At 33.3% G+C, this 21,075-nt stretch overlaps 1 protein-coding gene across 2 annotated transcripts in view; it reads left to right on the plus strand.

Annotated features, from left to right (window-relative positions):
• LOC114336050 (dystrobrevin beta) overlaps window positions 1-21,075 on the plus strand; it is a 96,088-nt gene that overhangs the window by 70,724 nt on the left and 4,289 nt on the right. For both annotated transcript variants that reach the window (XM_050653318.1, XM_050653319.1), the window contains one exon: window positions 4,066-4,450. In XM_050653318.1, the coding sequence (XP_050509275.1) occupies window positions 4,066-4,450 (385 nt within the window). The remainder of the gene's footprint in view (window positions 1-4,065; window positions 4,451-21,075) is intronic.

Genomic DNA, 21,075 nt, shown 5'->3' on the forward strand with positions numbered 1-21,075 from the left:
TCAAATTAACTCTATGGGATTGAAAACACAAAAATAGGGGGATGTCTCGATATAATGTATCCATGCTTTTCGGTAATACTCTCCATGGCATATAATTTGTTAAATTGCTTCTTATGTAGAATTTCCATAAGTTGCCTTTGGGTACCAAAACCTTCGAAATACAAATCATGTTGTCAAGCACTATTACATGCTGTTACACTATTTGGCTCCAAGTTTGGGATCAGTTAGTTTTCAAACCAATCTTCAAAAAATCAGTTTCCGTACTCTGGTGGTAGTCAACGTTACAATCCTCCATTTTCTTTCTACATAAATTTAAAGAAATATTACTTCTTATCTTATAGACAAAAACGCATTCTGAAGTTTTGTTTTATTTTTTATAGCCATTCTTGCCAGCACTATCATCCAAGTTGGTACAATAATCGAAAAAACAAAAAATATTAAAATCATAAATTTATTTTTGTATTTACAGCTAACATTGATTTAAAAGCTGTTAATATGGGTGCCCCCTAGATTATTTTGATGTGTGTATTACGTCTGTTAACTATTCTTTGGATTTCTATAACTGCTTGACGTCTATTTATTGTTTTAAATTTAAAGCCCATTTTCTGTATCCAATTTTGAAGAGTTTTCTGAGACCATTTTATTTTCCTACAGGTTGTTTCCAATTTCTTTCTTATTATTTCCATTGTAGGTATTAGTGATATTGAAAAAGTAACTATTCGTTACTAATACCGAAAGTAACGATTACTATACAGAGAGGTAAATCGTTACTTTGACTACTCTGATTACTTCGTACCAATCGTATCAGAGCGAGTACCTATTTTGATTATTGTATCTACAATCGGTTGATATCGGAGTCGGACCGGTATTCCACGAGTGTTCGGTATCAGTACAGTTAACTAAAATTTTATCTATGAAGGGCGAAGGCTGTGAAGAGTTTTACAGGATTACAGGCTATTCTTATACACACTATTCTTATCAGGCCTAGAAAAAAATAGCTTAGATTGACCGGAAAATATGTAGAAATGATAATATTTCTAGACTATGATCATCAAACATGATGTTAGCAAACTGAAAGAAGTTGATATAAAAAACAAACTTCAACAGAAAATATACGAAAACTTGGATAAATTAGACACTAACTACTACAAGGTAAACCATCAATGGGAAACACTAAAAAACTGCTTACTTGTTCCATGCAAAGAGATATTAAAAGAACCGATAAGAAAGAGAGACAACTGGATGACCGACGAGATACTCGGCATGATGGACCAACGAAGACAAGCCAAGAACAAAGACAATCACAATTACAAAATAATTAACAATATGATCTATTCAACCTGCATAAAAAGGTTAAAGAAATGGCAGGGCTGCAAAAAAGAAACCACAACACAACTCTTTTAGACAAAAATGGAAACACTATTATAACGACTGACGAAAAGCTAAAACGATGGAAAGAATATATGGAAGAGCTTTTCGACGACGAAAGAGGAAACCTACAAGACATATCTTTCGAAAACAGGGAAACAAGTGTAGAAATTACAAAGGAAGAAATATTGTATGCACTAAAAAACACCAGTAACGGAAAAAGCCCGGGGCCAGATCAACTGCCTATTGATATCCTTAAAATAATAGAAAATGAGTACATAGATGTCCTCTTAAAGCTATTTAATGAAATTTATCAGTCGGGTAACATACCCAATGAATGGTTGACCTCAACATTTATTTGTCTCCCAAAAAAGAAAAATGCTAGAGAATGCACCGACCACCGTACCATAAGCCTGATGTCTCACACACTTAAAATGTTTTTAAAGATCATTCATAAACGCATTTACCAAACACTTGATATGGATATTGAAGAAACGCAATTTGGATTCCGTAGAGGCGTAGGTACCCGTGAAGCTCTCTTTGCATTCAACGTACTAATACAGAGATGCTTGGACGTGAACCAGGATATGTACGTATGTTTCATAGATTACAACAAGGCTTTCGATAAAGTCCGCCACAAACAGCTAATGGACGTCCTCAAAGCAAAACAAATACAATACAATGACCTTCGAATTATAACAAATCTATATTATAAACAGCAAGCACACATACGCATTGACGAACACACATCAGAAGAGTTCGAAATTAAAAGAGGAGTGCGACAGGGGTGTGTATTGTCACCACTACTATTCAATGCATACTCTGAAGAAATTATGAAAAGAGCTCTTGAGGAAGAAACAGCAGGACTAAAGGTAAATGGAACGCCAATTAACAACATTAGATATGCGGACGATACTATCATAATAGCGGACAACCTTAAAGACCTCCAAAAGCTAATGAACAAGATAGTTGAGTATGGAGAAGAATATGGATTATCAACAAACATCAAGAAAACTAAATTTATGAGGATATCAAAAACCCAAAATAATGATGAAAGCCTGACAATTAAAGGTAAAACTTTAGAACAAGTAGAAAACTATAACTATCTTGGCACAATAATTAATCACACAAACGATTACTCCAAAGAAATCAAAGTTCGAATAGAGAAAGCAAGAACAAACTTCAATAAAATGAGAAAGGTACTTTGTGCAAGAGAACTGAAATTAGACTTGAGAGTTAGACTGGCAAGGTGTTACATTTTTTCGACTCTGCTTTACGGGATAGAAGCATGGACTCTTAACGCATCGAGTACTAAAAAGTTGGAAGCATCTGAACTGTGGGTGTATAGAAGAATCCTGAAGATATCATGGACCGAGCATATAACAAACAACGAAGTCATGAGTAGAGTCAACAAAAGACTGGAAATATTGGAAACCATCAAGACACGAAAGCTGCAGTACCTAGGGCATGTTATGCGTAATGAGAGATACAACATACTTCAGTTGATTATACAGGGGAAAATCCAGGGCAAGAGAAGTGTAGGAAGGAGACGAATTTCGTGGTTGTGTAACTTGAGGGAATGGTACGGATGCACATCAACCGAACTGTTTAGAGCAGCAGCATCTAAGATCAGAATAGCCATGATGATTGCCAACCTCCGTCGCGGAGATGGCACGTGAAGAAGAAGATGATCATCAACTTAAATTTTACATGTAGGTATGGCATTGTTTTTATTAGACCAGGGCATTTAACACTAAAAACACAGGAATAAATCTATTTTTAAATATTGTAGGTACATACAGAGTTGCAACTTTTTGCATTGTATTTAGGATTAGGATTATTTCTGGAAAAAAGTCTACAATAGAAAAATAAGTGAAAATGCATTATTACATTTTAAAGAGTATGAAATGCATCGAAAAATGCATAAACATGTTAAAATCAGTATATTAAGGGCTAGATTTTCTTATTTCGGGGTATTTGGGGTCACTGAACACGAATATGCAATCAGTACCGACCTCCGAAGCACCTGGGTGCCCAGAGTTACTGCTAAAGTACGTCATCTAGAGTTTCGAGGTTTTGTTTTTGGCACTTAATTGATGCAAACAGATTACTCGAGATTACTGATATTGTGGAGCAGCAATGACAGAACAATTACATATCATTTAATTTCTATCCATTAAATAGATCGATGAAGGTCGTTGTTATATCGGATCTTATACTTATACGGAATACTGAGAAATGCGATTCTCGATATGATTACCGGTCCTCAAATACAAAAGTAATCAAAGTAACGAATACTGTAAATGATTACTTTATACAAAAGTAACGATTTGTAACGAATACTCGAAAGTAACTATAATCAACATCACTAGTAGGTATTTCATTGCTTCTGTAGCAATCGCATCACTGATGCCGCATCACTATTCAAAATAAATAAATTTCAGCAAACAACACTCTACAGTCACTCTACTAAAGATCTGCTTCCCAACGAAAACGCTTCGCACAGGTATCCCGTCGGCTGTAACACGAAAAGGGATCAAACGTTGCCGCATTTAAAGCGTTCTAAAATATATCGCGACTATAGTAATACCTGAAAGAGCTAGTCGAAGCCACTTAACAAGAGATCCCATCGTTCTTTTGTTACAGAGTTATTAAAAAATTCTATCTAACTGACACGGTCGATTTTCTTTCTTTCAGAATCATCAATCATCTCCACGCAGTACTCCCAACTCTTCGCCACGCAGTACAAAATCCCCACCTCTTCCTCCGGGTGTTCAACCTTCGACTCAGGCAAATCCCCGCAGCGCTCCACAAACGCCGATGGGTATGCCGCCATCTACCAACGCTTCGATGTCAAATTCCATTCCACCGGTTAGCCAGGGCGAGAGAGAAAGGGATAGGGTGCAGCATATACCGCATCCACAAAGTGCTCAACACATACCACATTCCCAAGGCATGATTTTGGGCAGTAGGGAGCAAATGAATAATATGTCGCAGGAAAGAGGCTACAATAGCGATTCATTGGTTGGAGTGGGTGGTGATGTGAGGAGTGCGTTTGGGGGTTCCTCTAATATTAATTTAGGTAAGTTTTAAGTATAACCCCTGTTGAGCTGCCCCCCCCCCCCCACTTGCAAAAATTAAAAAACAAATAGCGCTGATTTATAAGCTATTTATGAGCTTTCATATTCCACAAATTAAAAATTTTGAGCTCGTTACACTGAGCAGGAATTTCATATTTTAGTCAGCCCCCCCCCCCACTACTTAAAAATAGGGTTATTGAATCAATTTTTGCGGCAGAATTACGAGCTCTTGAAATGATATAGTTTCGATTTTTGAGCTCATCCCCTTTAATTAATGTAATTAATCCCCAAACAACCCTTTAATTAATTTAACTTAGAGAAACATGCTGAAGAAAATTAAAATATATCGTATCGCTGATATAATTCCTATAGCTTATATATTCTAAGAATAAACTCTTAAATCACGCGCATTTCGATTATTGAGCTACAACCCCTTCGCAAGAAAACCACCTCATCTTCCCGGCTTAAGAGAGAGTTGTACTTATTTCCCGGACTACATATCATTTAATAATTTATGAGCTCCCAAAATACGCGCATTTAGATCATTAAATTGCAATTCCTTTTGTATAGTGCAGTCACTGAAGGTAAAAATCAACTATTACCTTTAATTTCGGCGAACCTTCATCGATTTTCACAAAAATTGGTGAGTGGTTATAGGATACCTCAAGAAACAAAGGTGACATGGTGCTACCCTTCCGCCTTTACCCTGACGGTGGATACCGCCCTTCTCGGGAGTGAAAATTATTTTATTAAAAATAACTCCACAAATCGATTGAACGCCAAATTATAAGCAGAATTTGTTATATATGTAAGTTTTTACAAAAAAGTTATCATTACCAAAATTAAAGCTTTGAAAAAATTTTTGAAGATATTCTTCTTTAGCGGCGAATCGATTGAGGGTAAAATTGTACATTTACCGCGCGCCTGCGCACACTGACAGTATGTAGTTCTGACAGTATGTAGTTCATTGCTAATCTATCAAGATAGGTATGTATGTATCTGTAACCGTGCAAATAAGTCATTAAAAGAATATATTAGTGGTTTTAGGAAATGTATTATTTATTATAATTCTTGTGTTTTTGGATTAATAAAATATTATGTAAGCATAACATTTTTACACTATATGTCGCCGTGTTGTGTAATTATATCCGAAACTTACATATCTATTTCTAGAGCCTCGATGGAGTAGTTAGAAATGCGTTAGCACTGAGATTGGAAGGTTGCGGGTTCAATTCCCGGGCGATTCATATTTTTTTTTATTTTTGGTTGTTTTAATAAAAATTTTTTCAAAGTTGGAGATAAGAAAGTTAGTTTGATTTTTAAATAAAATACAAATAACCTTTTAAGTATATTTACTTCGTTTAAATTACCTATTATATAATAGAAGAATATCTTCTTACGTGCGTACATAGTACACACACATTCTTTTTTGTTATTAATTCAAAGTGAGTTATAGGTAATTAATCAATTACTTTTAATGGGAAATAAGCGACAATTTTACCAAAAAAATGATTTTATTAATGTTTCGAAGCCCAAATCGGGTTTCGTTGTCAAAATACAAAATACTACTAAAATAGACAAAAATGTTGTTGCTAAGTAAAAAAATTCTTCTAATCCTTTATTTAATCTGACTCATTTATATTGGCAATTCAGACGTATATTATACATTTAAAAGTAGAAGACTTTAAAATGATATCGCCAATATTTATGAGTTGCGTTCCTGGGACGAGTTTACTTTAAAATTGTGGCTTAGTTCCCAAAAGTAATTGATTATAAAAATGCCACAAGAAAATAGCTTCAGAACAACAATAGGTAATTAAATTCTATTTTTTTTTCGACGAGTACTCAAATCTAATTATTCAAGCCTAATTAACAGGAAACCGATGTATTTTATAAAATATACTTAATATACATTTGTCAAAGTACTCAGAAATACCTATTAAATGAGCACCGAAAGAAGTTAATATCATCAAAGTTAAGCCAATGAACATGAAAATAATAGGATCCTTTCAAATTTTTTTGTAAAGAGTGAAAAATAAAACGAACGCCATTTCCACAAAAATTAAAATCTTTAATAATCTATTATTTGATTAAAAAGTTTTCAAATTTTCGTAAATTATTTGCTTTTGATAAAACTCCAACAATACTCGATACACGTAAAAACTTTTAGATAGGCAACGAAATTTAAATTTTTTATTAGCAAAGATTTTATTGATTTCTGTATGAATCAAAATAACCAAGATATAAACGTTTAAGTCTAAATTTTACTGCGAGAACAATGTAACTGGAGCCCTTTAACCTATTATATAAAAAAAACGTATTTAAAAGATTAAAAATGTAATACAGTTTCATAGCTCTTGAAATTATCTTTCAAATAGTTGGATGTGCCTGATACCATAAAAATTAACAGAGTTATTCGAAAAAAAAAAACAATATCATTTTTTTGGAAAATTTTTTGGAGTATAAATTTTGATGCCATCAACTTTTTCTGGAGCTCATTTGATAAATATTTCTAAGTACTTTGACAAGTATTTAGTAAGTGTTATAAAATGCATCGTGTTCCCGTTATTTAAGCTTGGATCCTTAGATTTGAATACTCGCAGAAAAAAATATATAATCAATTACCTATAACTTACTTTAAATTACCATTAAATGGTTTTACAAGTTAGGAATTTATTATAGTTTTTATTAGCTTCAATTTTAGTGATGAAAACTTTTTTGTAAAAACTTAGAGTTTTTGAGTTATTTATGAAAACTCGCTTTAAAGCATGCATTTTTTTTAACAAAAATTAAAATATTTGATCTTAAATAACTCAAAAAGTATTGATTTATTTTAATAACATATAACAAATTTTGCTTAGAATTTGTCCCTCTATCGATTTGTTGAGTTATTTTTAATGCAGTAATTTTCACCCTCCGAGAAGGGGTGACATCTTCCCTAGGCAAAAACTACATGTTGGTACCATGTTATTTTGGTTCCTTGAGGTATCCTCTATCCACTCACCCACCGAAATCGAAAGTCGCAGTTGATTTTTACCTTCAGTGACTGCACTATAGAAAGAAAATTGCAATTCAATAATTAAAATGCGTGTATTTTTCGAGCTCATCAATAATTAAACGATATGTAGTCGCCAAATAATTAATTTAATTCATTTTAAGTACAATTCTCTATTAAGCCGAGAAGATGGGGCGATTTTCTTGCGAAGGAGTTGCAGCTTAATAATCGAAATGCGCGTGATTTTAGAGTTTATTCTTAGAATATAAGCTATACGAATTAAACTACTATTAACTTTTTTGGAAAAACTTACAGTTTTTTAGTGATTTACGAAAAACCTCTTTAAAACATGCATTTTTTCACGAATAATTAAAATCTTTGAACTTTAATCACTCAAAAAGTATTGACTTATTTTAACATATAATATATAATATATAACAAATTATGATTATAATTTGTCATTCTATCGATCTGTGGAGTTATTTTTAATAAAATAATTTTCACCCCCGAGAAGGGGTTGTATCCACCCTCAGGGTAAAGGCGCAAGGTAGCACCATGTCACCTTTATTTCTTGAGGTATCCTATAGTATAACCATTTACCAATTTTCGTGAAAATCGATGAAGGTTCACCGAAATTGAAGGTAATAGTTGATTTTTACCTTCATTGACTGCACTATACAAAAGGAATTGCAATTTAATGATCTAAATGCGCGTATTTTGGGAGCTCATAAATTATTAAATGATATGTAGTCGCCAAATAATTAACTTAATGCATTTTAAGTACAACTCTCTCTTAAGCCGCGAAGATGGGGTGGTTTTCTTGCGAAGGAGTTGTAGCTCAATAATCGAAATGCGCGTGATTTAAGAGTTTATTCTTAGAATATATTAGGGCTGAGTCAGCCCCCCCACTAAAATATTAAATTCCTGCTCAGTGTAACGAGCTCAAAATTTTTGATGTGCGGAATATGAAAGCTTATAAATAGCTTATAAATCAGCACTATTTGTTTTTTAATTTTTGCAAGTGGGGGGGGGGGCAGCTCAACACGGGTTAAGTATAACGTCGATAAGTCCCGGGCCTAACTATTAAAACAACATTTTTTTGCAAAAATTATTCGTTATTCATGAAAATGTACTCCTTTATGGGCGATACAATGGTACCAATCCTCTTCTAATCTTTCGATGCCGCCCTTGTAAAACGATTTATCTTTGCCTTCAAAATATACTTCAGATTGGCAATTACTTCCTCATCGAAGCGATATCTCTTGCCATGGAGCAGTTTTTTTAGACCAGAAAAAAGGTGGTAATCGCTGGGGCCCAGATCTCGACTACACAGTGGGTGTGGAAGTAATTCGAAGCCCAATTCGTGCATTTTTACCATCGTTTTCATCAACTTGTGACAAGGTGCATTCTCATGACAAAACATTAATTTTTCTTCAACAAATGAGACCTTTTCCTTGTGATTTCTGTCTTTAAATGCCCCTATAAACCTATATAGTATGTAGTTGAATTGTTTCTCCATGTTTCAAATAGTAAATGAAAATAATTTTGTGCGGGTTCTAAAATACAAAGGCCATAACCTTTCCAGCCGTTTGTTGCGTCGTCTTTGGTAAATTTGGACGGGTTCCTCCGGATGCTGTCTACTCAGAGGACTACCCGATTTGATTCCGGAGTGACGTGATAGGTCCATGTTTCATCCATTGTGACATACCGACGCAAAAACTCCGACTTCTTTCGATTAAACATGTTCAAAGAGCGCCGAGATTCATCAATTCGTTGTTGTTTTTGCTCTGGTGCGAGAAAATGCGGCACCCATTTGGAAAATAGCTTTCTCGTATAGACCAGGGCGGATCTGTGAAGAAACGTCTATTTTTGGATGTGCGAGGTGGTATTCGGATTTTTGCAGATAAAGTTAGGTGACAACTTTAACAATAATAATTGACTTATGCTCCTTCTCAAATATGCCCGGAACATTAATAAAAAAAAATTAAAATATTTAAAAATTTCGAAAAACATCGATCTTTTCTACTTTCTTTGCTTATAACTGTAAAACGATTCATTTTGGAACCAAGTCGTACAAAAATAAAATAAAGATAATTGAATTTTGTATGATGAATGTTTGGTTAAGCATGTCTTAAATGATTACCCTTTCTGTAAAATAGCAATAAAAATACAAAATAAGGAGGCAAAATAAGCCTGTTTTTATTCAATGTTTTTCAACCACTTTGGTTGCACTTAGAACTTTCATAATTCGCTTAGAAAATTCTTACAACATACTTAAATCTTTTACCAAATTTGATTAAAATCGACCTGATAGATTTTGCAGAATAATTTTGCAATCTAAATTTTTTTAAAAAAGTTTAAATGTTTTAAAAACTTTCTGAAGAAAAAGTAGACCATTTAGAAGTTTGCTAATTTTTTTACATATAAAGAGGTTCTCTACCTATCTAATACACTTTACAGAATTAAAATCGGAATATTTAAGCGGTCTCAGCACTGTTTTAAGGTTATAAACAATTTTTTGGCTTATAAACAAATACAGTGAGGACGTTTGAGTTGGCATAAATTCATTTTCTCGAGAATAGGCGTGTCTGGAGATAAATCCCGAAACAGGTCGATTTTTAATTATAAATTCTAATTTTTTGGTGTATATTTCATACTAGTGACGTCATCTATCTGGGCGTGATGATGCAATCGATGATTTTTTTACATGAGAATAGGTACCGTGTGATAGCTCAATCGAAAGGCTATTCAATTTTGTATTCACTAATATACACATTAACATAATTATTTATACAGGGCTTGAATTAAAATTTTTTTTGAATTAAATTAATTCCAATATTTAGATTACGTCATCACACCCAGATGGATCACGTCACTAGTATAATATTTATGTCAAAAAATTATAATTTAAAAATAAAAGTCGATCTGTTTCGAGATTTTTCTCCAGAGTCGCCCATTCTCAAGAAAATGAATTTATTCCAACTCAAACGTCCTCACTGTATTTGTTTATAAGCCAAAACATTGTTTATAACTTTAAAACAGTGCCGAATCCGTTTTAATAATCCGAGTTAATTCTGTAAAGTGTATTAGATAGGTAGAGAACCTCTTTATATGTAAAAAAATTAGCAAACTTCTAAATGATCTACTTTTTAAAAATGAATAACCATTTTCAATTTCGTTGCAAAACGAAAATACAGCCGAACCATATTCCAGTCCAATCAGAGAGTGCTGCAAGCACCTCTACCGGTTTCGAAACTTATTAGTCTCTCATCAGGAGGCACATATGCTGCTCTCCCTGATCCAACCAAAACAAACCCCAGCGTGCAGTCCCGAATTGCAACTAACGAAATGGCATAGATGCCCTAGCGGCAACTGCTAGCAAAAGACTAAGTTTTCACTCTAATGGCATATAACATATCCCACCAGAATGAAAACAATGGGAACCTTCTCTGGTTACACCTCCGAGGCTTCTACAATTTGCAAGCCATACGGATGCTGAGACTAAGGAAGATGAGGGAATTCTACAATTTACAATTCACGTCACATCTGCTCAGCGCGGAAAAATTCCAACGAGACTGGTTCCCTTCATACTCCACACAGAGTATTTCTTTTATTAGGTTATTCATTTTTGATTTACATTTACTCTGTGTGGAGTATGAAGGGAACCAGTCTCGTTGGAATTTTACCGCGCTGAGCAGATGTGACGTGAATTGTAAATTGTAGAATTCCCTCATCTTCCTTAGTCTCAGCATCCGTATGGCTTGCAAATTGTAGAAGCCTCGGAGGTGTAACCAGAGAAGGTTCCCATTGTTTTCATTCTGGTGGGATATGTTATATGCCATTAGAGTGAAAACTTAGTCTTTTGCTAGCAGTTGCCGCTAGGGCATCTATGCCATTTCGTTCGTTGCAATTCGGGACTGCACGCTGGGGTTTGTTTTGGTTGGATCAGGGAGAGCAGCATATGTGCCTCCTGATGAGAGACTAATAAGTTTCGAAACCGGTAGAGGTGCTTGCAGCACTCTCTGATTGGACTGGAATATGGTTCGGCTGTATTTTCGTTTTGCAACGAAATTGAAAATGGTTATTCATTTTTGATTTACATTTACTCTGTGTGGAGTATGAAGGGAACCAGTCTCGTTGGAATTTTACCGCGCTGAGCAGATGTGACGTGAATTGTAAATTGTAGAATTCCCTCATCTTCCTTAGTCTCAGCATCCGTATGGCTTGCAAATTGTAGAAGCCTCGGAGGTGTAACCAGAGAAGGTTCCCATTGTTTTCATTCTGGTGGGATATGTTATATGCCATTAGAGTGAAAACTTGATCTACTTTTTGTTTAGAAAGTTTTTAAAAAATTTGAACTTTTTTAAAAAAATTTAGATTGCAAAATAATATGCAAAATCTATTAGGTCGATTTTAATGAAATTTGTTGGACGGTTTAAGTATGTTGTAAGAATTTTTTAAGCGAATTATGAAGGTTTTAAGTGCAACCAAAGTGGTTGAAAAACATTGAATAAAAACAGTCTTTTTTGCCCCCTTATTTTCTATTTACTGCCATTTTGCAGAAAGGGTAATACTTTAAGACATTTTAAACCAGTCGTATATTATACAAAATTCAATTATTTTTATTTCCTTTCCCTACAACTTTGTTCCAAAATGAATCGTTTTAAAGTTATAAGCAATGAAAGTATAAAAAAATCGATATTTTTCGAACTTTTTAAATATTTCAATTTTTTTATTAATGTTCCGTGCATATTTGAGAAGGAGCATAAGTCAATTATAATTATTGAAGTTGTCACCTAACTTTATCTGCAAAAATCCGAATGCCACCTCTCACATCCACCTCAAAACAGGTCCGCCCTGGTCTAATACCCAATTGTTCATGTATAACAGCTAAAATGCAACCCTTTGATAACTTTAGAGTGTCAGCTATCTCTTGCAATTTTACTTTGCGGTTTTCCGTAATAATTTTTAGCATTTTTCCGATATTTTCGGGAATAACTGCATCATTTGGCCTTCCGGAGCGCTCAACATCATTATTGTCGGTACGACCGCGTTTGAATTTAGCAAACCATCGTTTAACGGTTGTAGTTGAGGGAACAGAGTCTCGGTAACACTTTTAGAGTAATTGCTCAATTTGAACTGTATTTTTTCTTTTCCCATCAAATAATAGTGACAAATCAACCCACGAAATTGTTCGCACTTCGAACATTGAATCCATTGTTCATAGAAATCACAAAAGTAGCGTCACTTCAGACACTGTAATTCGGTAATACTCTGGGCTAATTAGCAAAATACAAAGAAAAGTTATTTACCAGCAATTTTATTGCTGGAATCGAATCTTATGATTCTATAATATACAGTGTGTCCACGATTGGGGTGCCCAAGAGAAAAAACTTTTTTATTTTCAATTTTAACAAAAAATATCATTCTTGACAAATAGTTTTGCTTGTTCTAAAACCCCATAAAACGAAATAAAATTTAAGTTTTACAAATCCTGCTTAATTTTGTAGTCAATTTTATGTAATTCTCTATAAATTTTTGCACTAAGTTCAAAAACGTAACAATAATCTAGTGTTGCCAAGCCACAATGTAGCTTGGGATCAATTTTATTGGTATATCCAATTATTGGATTAATAATTATATAAATATTAAATCATTAGATGTTTCAAGGAGAACGACAAAGTTTGGTTTCATAATCCAAAGAAGCGAAAGAGTTGTTCTCCTAAGTTATTATTAGTACAATTTCAAACTTAGTGCAAAAAGCTGTAGGGATTTACATAAAATTGGCTACAAAATTAAGCATGTTTTGAAAAACTTGAATTTTATTTCATTTTATGGGGATTTAGAACAAGCAAAACTTTTTATCAAGAATGACATTTTTTGCTAAAATTGAAAATAAAAAAGTTTTTCCTCTTGGGCACCCCAACCGTGGACACACTGTATTAATAATATAGGTATGCAAAGTCCGCAGACAGTGCGCTACTTTTTTATAAACAAAATGGCGCCCGAAAATCGTGTTTTTTTCAAATTTTGCTCTAAACTCAAAAGATTTTAACTTTACACCAAAAACACCCAAATAAAAATTCACCGTAATTAAATTCTGCATAGAGACGTGTTTTTTCCGATTTACTTCGACAAAAATTTTCCCCTGAAAATGCGGGTTTTTCCAACAAAATCTTTAAGTAGTTGTTTATCAATAATAAAATAACTTGCTAGTATAAAAGCTCTTTTCGTATAGATTATAATTCCAGAAGCCGATGGAAATTGAATGAACAGTTTAGCAACAATTGAATTGTTAAATAAAAATTTACGGTCGCTATAATAACCACAATAATTATGATACATAAGAATAATTATGATTTTTGTATAAAATGACACTGCACCTATCGAATGTACTTTACGAATTGAAATTGGACTAATTATGCGGCCTCAGCATCTTCAATATGCGGCCTCAATTAAATTAAATCTTGAAAACGGTATTAAAAAAAAGCGGCAGGACGCTTCTTTTAAAAGAAAAAACGTTTAATTGTCATGAGTGCTTCCTGAGATACAACCGGTCAAAGTTGACCGGCATTTACGGCAAAGATATAAACAATAGGATCATAATAATAAAAAAAACTATCGATATTACGGGTGAAAATTGCCAAAAATAGCAAAATTCCAATCAAAAATCAGGTTGGAGAAAGTGTAATCTCAAAGTTCAAAATCGGTATACGTTAAAACATTGCCTTTTCTCGGCTTCCCATGGAGCAATTTTCTTCATTCTTTTTTTCTTCCCAAGTAACTCGAGTAGGGCCATCTAACTAACGCATTACTAAATGTCAAACTTGCTTTTGTTTTGTTATAAAAGATAAATTTATTTATAAGAAATGAAAACTACATATTTTTTCCAGTTGTAGACTTTTTTAGATAAACTTACTACAAGTGTACCTTTTAACGTTAAAAACTCAAATATTCTCATTTGAAAGCAGTATAATTATTTAGACAATATTTATTTAAACAAATTAAAAACATTGTTATAATAAATAAATAAATTTATTATAACAAAATAAAAGCAGATTTCACATTTAATAATGCGTTAGTTAGATGGCTCTACTCGAGTTACTTGGGAACAAAAAAAGAATGAAGAAAATTGGTCCATGGGAAACCGAGAAAATGCATGTTTTTAACGTATACCGATTTTGAACTTGTGAGATTACATTTTCTCCAACCTAATTTTTGATTGCAATTTTGCTATTTTTGGCAATTTTAACTCGTAATATCGATAGTTTTTATTATGATAATATATCTTAAGAGTATTTTAAAGATATGAAAATTGGTGTAGAGAAAGAGGACAAAAATAAAAAGGTGATGGTTTAAAAATTATGATCATATTGTTTATATCTTTGCCGTAAATGCCGGTCAACTTTGACCGGTTGTATCTCGGGAAGCACTCATGACAATTAAACGTTTTTTCTTTTAAAAGAAGCGTCCTGTCGCTTTTTTTTCCAATACCGTTTCAAGATTTAATTTAATTTAATATTTCCCGAGATATTATATTTGTTTATAAGCCAAAAAATTGTTTATAATTTTAAAATAATCCCGAGGCCACTTAAATAGTCCAATTTCAATTCTGTAAAGTACATTAGATAGGTACAGTGTCTTTTTATACAAAAATCATAGTTATTCTTATGTATCATAATTACTGTGGTTATTATAGCGACCATAAATTTTTAATTAACAATTTAATTGTTGCTAAACTGTTCATTCAATTTCCATCGGCTTCTGGTATTATAATTTATACGAAAAGAGCTTTTATCCTACCAAGTTATTTAATTATTGATAAACAATTACTTATATAAAATTTTAGTTGAAAATTAAAGATTTTGTTGGAAAAACCGGCATTTTCCGGGGAAAATGTTTGTCGAAGTAAATCTGGAAAGGCACGTCTCTATGAAGAATTTAATTACGGTGAATTTTTATTTGGGCGTTTTTGGTGTAAAGTTAAAATCTTTGGAGTTATAGAGCAAACATTAAAAAAAAAACACGATTTTCGGGCGCAATTTTGTTTATAAAAAAAGTAGCACACTATCTGCGGACTTTGCATACCTATATTTTTAATATATACAATCATAAGATTCGATTACAGCAATCAAATTGCTGGTAAATAACTTTTCCCAAAAATGGCCTATTCTCCGATAATCTGCCCAGACTATAAGTAATAATCTCAATTACATGAAATTTTGACATTATGCTTTTGAATGTTAGGACTACCGAAATGTCAAATAGAAAATTGATTCGAGTCGCCATCTCATGGTTAGGCCCGGGACTTATTGACCGACGTAGTTAAGGTACAGTAAAACCCATTTGCCTGCAACCGCCAGGAAGAGACACGACAGACGTTCGTTGGTGCGGTGCAAGTGACCTTAAGGGTTTCAGTTATAAGTAGTAAATCTGTGGCGGCTAGCTTCAAATACTATTTTTTTTATTAATAATTTTAATTACTAATTTTAATTATTAACTTTTCTCCTTAAACGAAATAATACTCTGATAATACGCTTCATTTAAAATTTACATTTTTTCGGCTCATAACATCTATACGAAACGACATGTATATGTTACCGTAAAAACCCGATTTCAGTTAAAACCCGAATTTACTAGGAAAAACTAGTTTTAACTATGAGCTTTAGACAATTCTAGTTTTAACTAGTGAAAACTAGAACTATCAAATATTTTCATTTAATTCTAGTTAAGACTAAACATATTGTAGTCACAACTAGTTTTTAGTAAACTTTTAAGTAATTTCTAGATTCAACTAAAACTCGGTAAATAATTTGCTGCTCTGGTTGTTTGTAAATAATTTCTCTAAAACGTAAAATACTGGACAAGATCGTTAACGTAAAAAACGCAAGTCCTTTGACCACTTGTTGTTATTGTATTGCATCCAGACTGCTAACATTTTCTCGATGTCTTGGTTAGCTCGCTCTACTGAACCTTGACTCTGGTTGTGCCTTGGTTTTCCATGAAATAATTTCGCCTTAGACCAGTATGACATTTCCTCATTTATAACTGCATTACCGAACTCTCGGCCATTATCGAAAAGTAAAATGCATGAATCTAAAAAGTCAAGAATGTATCCGTTAATTATTGATAAGCAACTTCGTCCGCCCTCTTACTTTGTAATGGTCTCAACAAAACAAATTTTGTTACTTGATAAACCATAATAAACTTGTAGCCGTGATTCTCTTGTGATTGCATATCGATCAAATCTTCCCTCAAGATCTTCGATCAAGACCTATCTTCGCTTTACTCTTCTTCCGTTGGCAGGTCTCACAAATTGATATAAAATTATTGAACATACCAATTGTTATATTTGCGTATTTTCTGTCGGTTTCAGTCTTCAACCTATCCCAACTTCCATGACCAATAGCAACGTGGGCTGCTTCAATTATGTCAAAAATGTCTTCAACAGGTACATAATATTTGATGGGTTCAATTCTAGAAGTCAACTTTTTTATTTCGCCAACTTCCACAATTCTAAATCGTTTTAGTGTTTTCTGGGCAGACAGTTCCGCATCTTGTACTTCGGGCATTAATTTATTATACATGCTTTGGTCACAACATTCAAGCCTATTCTGTAACTCATTTCGATGATAGAAGTCAGTAAAATCGAATAGAAGTGGCTAAGTCGAATAGAAATAGTCCAAATCCGTATTCCATAACTACTTCGGAATCTCTACAATCGTAATAGTGAATAGAAATCACTTCGACAGCATTTGCCCTGTCGAGGTGAGATTTCGCTTATCGGAATTGTGGTTGACGCAAGCGCATTTTGTTTTGCTTTGGCGTTTATATTTTATATATAAAAATAATTGATCACTAATTTATAATTATTTATAGTATTTCTACCTTTTTTTTAGCTGCTTCATTTTTAGTCTGTGGTTTTATTTGTTTAGATAATTATATATTTAATTTAGACATGTTGTAGGACCTAACCTTATTTATTTGCTATGTGACATCTGAATATTTGCCACTCGCAGTGTTGCCATACTGTTTTTGCTTTTATTTCTTGTACAATTTCAATCAATGGTATAATTTACGAGAATAGCATACAATAGACTTCTTATGCGTTGATTGATAAATATATATATTTGTATATTATACTAGTATACCTACTTGTATATTTATCAGTCAACGCTCATAGTCCGAACAAATTATAGAAAAGTTGCCATTTTTGGGAAAAGTTGTTTAGCAGTTATTTCAGCTGGAGTCGAATCTTAAATATTGCATATTATTAGTAATATCAATTTTAAATAATTTATTTAAACAAAATCCGTTCCAACAAAATATGATCGTCATCGGATCGTCCTTCCCACTGTTCCAACAAAAATTGTGATCTTGTAGTGACAATTTCGTGATGACTATTTCAGTAATCATTTTTTTTTCATAAGTTTTTCATTGATTGTCATTTGTTTCGAGCTTCTGTCATGTGTCACATAATAATTAATATATCTACGGCATACGTCTTTGGTTTTTATCATTGGATATACCAACAACAATATGCATATTGACAGATAAATCAGTTATGAGTCAGGTAACCGTTCCAACATCAGTTTCCAAATTACCGTCATCGGACGATAACTGGGCGACACAATTACGAACATGCGCACAACAAACGGTACAAGTAGTTTCGTGACGGTTTCTGGACCGTCCAAAAGTTCATGTTGAAACAAACCTAATAACATCAACTTAAATATCTTTGATTTAAAACGCCCGGTTTCATAATCAACTTAAAGTGAACATTAACTAAAGTTCACTTTAAAGTTGACATTTACCCGTATGAATTGCATTGATAAAGGTACCAACTTAAAATTTAAAGTCCACTTTAACTGATTATAAAACCGAGCGTTAAAAGCATTTATACTTCTTATATTCACTTTCACTTATCTTTTTATTTATCAGTTTATCTTCTTTTTTATATCAATTTTAATTAACTCTAATTTAAAACCATTTATTCTCTTTTGAGCTTTTTTGCATCCAGTATTTACACTAATATTTTATTTACTTTTCAAAACTTGAGGATAGTATGAAGAAAGTATGAAAACATTGAGGATATGGCAACGGTGGCATATTTCGAGTAACAAAAAGGTCACAGAACACTGGTTAATGCGCGGTTGCCGCCTCCTCAGAACCACGTGAAATAGAAGTCAGAGATTTCTATTACGATATCAGTTACAGAATACCAATCCAAACACAAAAATGACGCGATAGATATCAAACATTCCGATTTTGGGTAATTACGATTCGACTTGGTCATTTCTATTCGATTTGTTAAAAGTTACAGAATAGGGCTGATTGTAGTGACTTTCTTTCTTCTCGGTCTGTTCCTTTTGTAAGATCTTTTCCAAAAAACGTTCTTTTCAAGTTCTTATATCTCTGCTCTCAACCTAATCTTCGACGTTATCACTCATGGTGAATAATACACAGTAGTGTAATAATGGTAATATAACCAATAAAAACGATGCAGAAAAATCAATAGTTGCACACACTAGTTTGTTACCGTTTGTAACCCTACCCCGAAAAGGCCCAATCGTATTTGTTTCTTCTCGCAACGATTTTAACTGGTATTCGCTAGTAATTCTAGTAAAAATGAGTTTAAACTAATATAAACTACTCTAAATGAAATTTGTTCGGGATTTCTAGTTTTAACTGAATTTAGCAGTCAAATCTAGTTTTGACTAGTTAAAACTAGAATTGTCTAAAGCGCTTAGTTAAAACTAGTTTTTCTTAGTAAATTCGGGTTTTTAACTGAAATCGGATTTTAACGGTAACATATACATTTAATGGCCTTTTCATGGGAAACACATATTCCATAATAAATTAGCCAGCCTCTTTGTCAATAAATCAGTTTAAATGCATGCGAACCTTCAACTTCTTAAACCACATGTGACAACATAAATGTATTTTTCTTCAAACGTCAAATAATGATGACATTACTTATCTAACTTGATCCTGTCAAAGTTTGATGTCTCCGCCGGCAGCAGTTTTTTTTCCCATTTCTTTACGGCGGAGGGAAAAATGTTGTCATGGCAACAATATGAAACATGTCACAAAGCAACAATACAAATGTCATTAACAACAATTAAACATCATTTTTATTTATAGTAATATTAAAAGTACAATTAGTTAATGAGGCATTTTCAAAATTGAAACCGTGCAAAAATGTTCCCGACTCTTGATACGCATTGGTAATTGTTGATGATACTGATGGTCGAGCACAACTTTCAGCAATCATTCCCGATGTTGGCGAATCATGAGGGTTTAAAATTTTTTGAGCATTATCGTTCTTATTTCTTATTGAATTCTCTATATATCCTTCGGCAACCGTGCTTGATTTCCAGCCCCCATGTCGTTTGAGGCATTCTAGATTTCCGCCTCCATCAATTAAAAGTGTTGCTGAAGTTCGTCGTAAAGAGTGACCCGTGTATGCGCTTGCATCGTTTAAATTTAAATAACTAGCTACTTTTTGGGCTACTGCGCTGATCGAATGTATTCCCATGACGCTTCGGTAACACTTTCCATTTTGGTACTTGATAAAAAATCGGTTTTCTGTGAAATTTTCAGGCCGCAGTGATGCATACTTTTTATACAGTTTAATGTAGTTTTGACCAATTATCGTAAAAGATCTAATTTGTCGTGTTTTACTGTCTGGGATTTTGATAATTATTACATTTTCTTTATCCTCAATATCCACAGTCTTCATTTTTACCATTTCGTCGCATCGACAGGCGCCGGTAACCACAATTAACAAAACAATCTGAAATAGTTTTATAATTTAGTAGAGTATACTACATGCTTTGCAATATAATTTTTTTTACCTTTAATCCTAAATACAACTTATCTGGCGCTTCAAACAAAAATTTATCAAACTCGTCTTTAGTGAAAACTTTAGACTTCTTTGCAGTATATCCTTCGCTTGTCTTTTTCAGAAAGGCACGTAACTTTAAAAATTTGCTTACATCCACATTTTTTCTAATAACTAACTCGGATTTTATCATAGAGTATCGTGACCACATTGTAGAAGATTTCCATTTATTTTCATTTTCCATTATATTAAAATATGCCAGTAAAACGTCTTCGGTAACTTGCCGTACTCCTCTTTTATCGCACCACTCTTGGAAGTGATTATACGCTAACCGATACTTTATTCCGGACTTGGAGGGCCCCAAACGTGCTACTGCATCATTAACCGCGGACTCAATTTCGTTTAGGTTTTCCATTTTCGCACTAAATTTGCGCTTGCGGTTGCAACAACAATAAGCTGTCTTTAATAATTGCAAACAACTGTCAAACAACTGTAACCAGGGAGACGCAAATCCCACCGACGACTTAATTATTTTAATTTCTAACATCTAGACGACTTTGATAGTTGTCATAGTTAATTTCGAGTAAAAATAGCGTATGGATTGTACTATTTATGGTTGAAAATTGCTACGTTTGAAGAAAAAATAGTATACTTTATTCAGCAAAGAAGCGACTTTTCTTGACTTGCCCTCTATTACGCGTCTCACTTCGTTCGGCGCCTAATATCGGGTGCGTCAAGAAAAGTCATGCTTCTCCGCCTCATAAAGTAATATACTATTAGTTCAGTTC

The sequence above is a fragment of the Diabrotica virgifera genome, chromosome 6 (genome assembly GCF_917563875.1).
Source record: "Diabrotica virgifera virgifera chromosome 6, PGI_DIABVI_V3a".
Classification (NCBI taxonomy): domain Eukaryota; kingdom Metazoa; phylum Arthropoda; class Insecta; order Coleoptera; family Chrysomelidae; genus Diabrotica; species Diabrotica virgifera.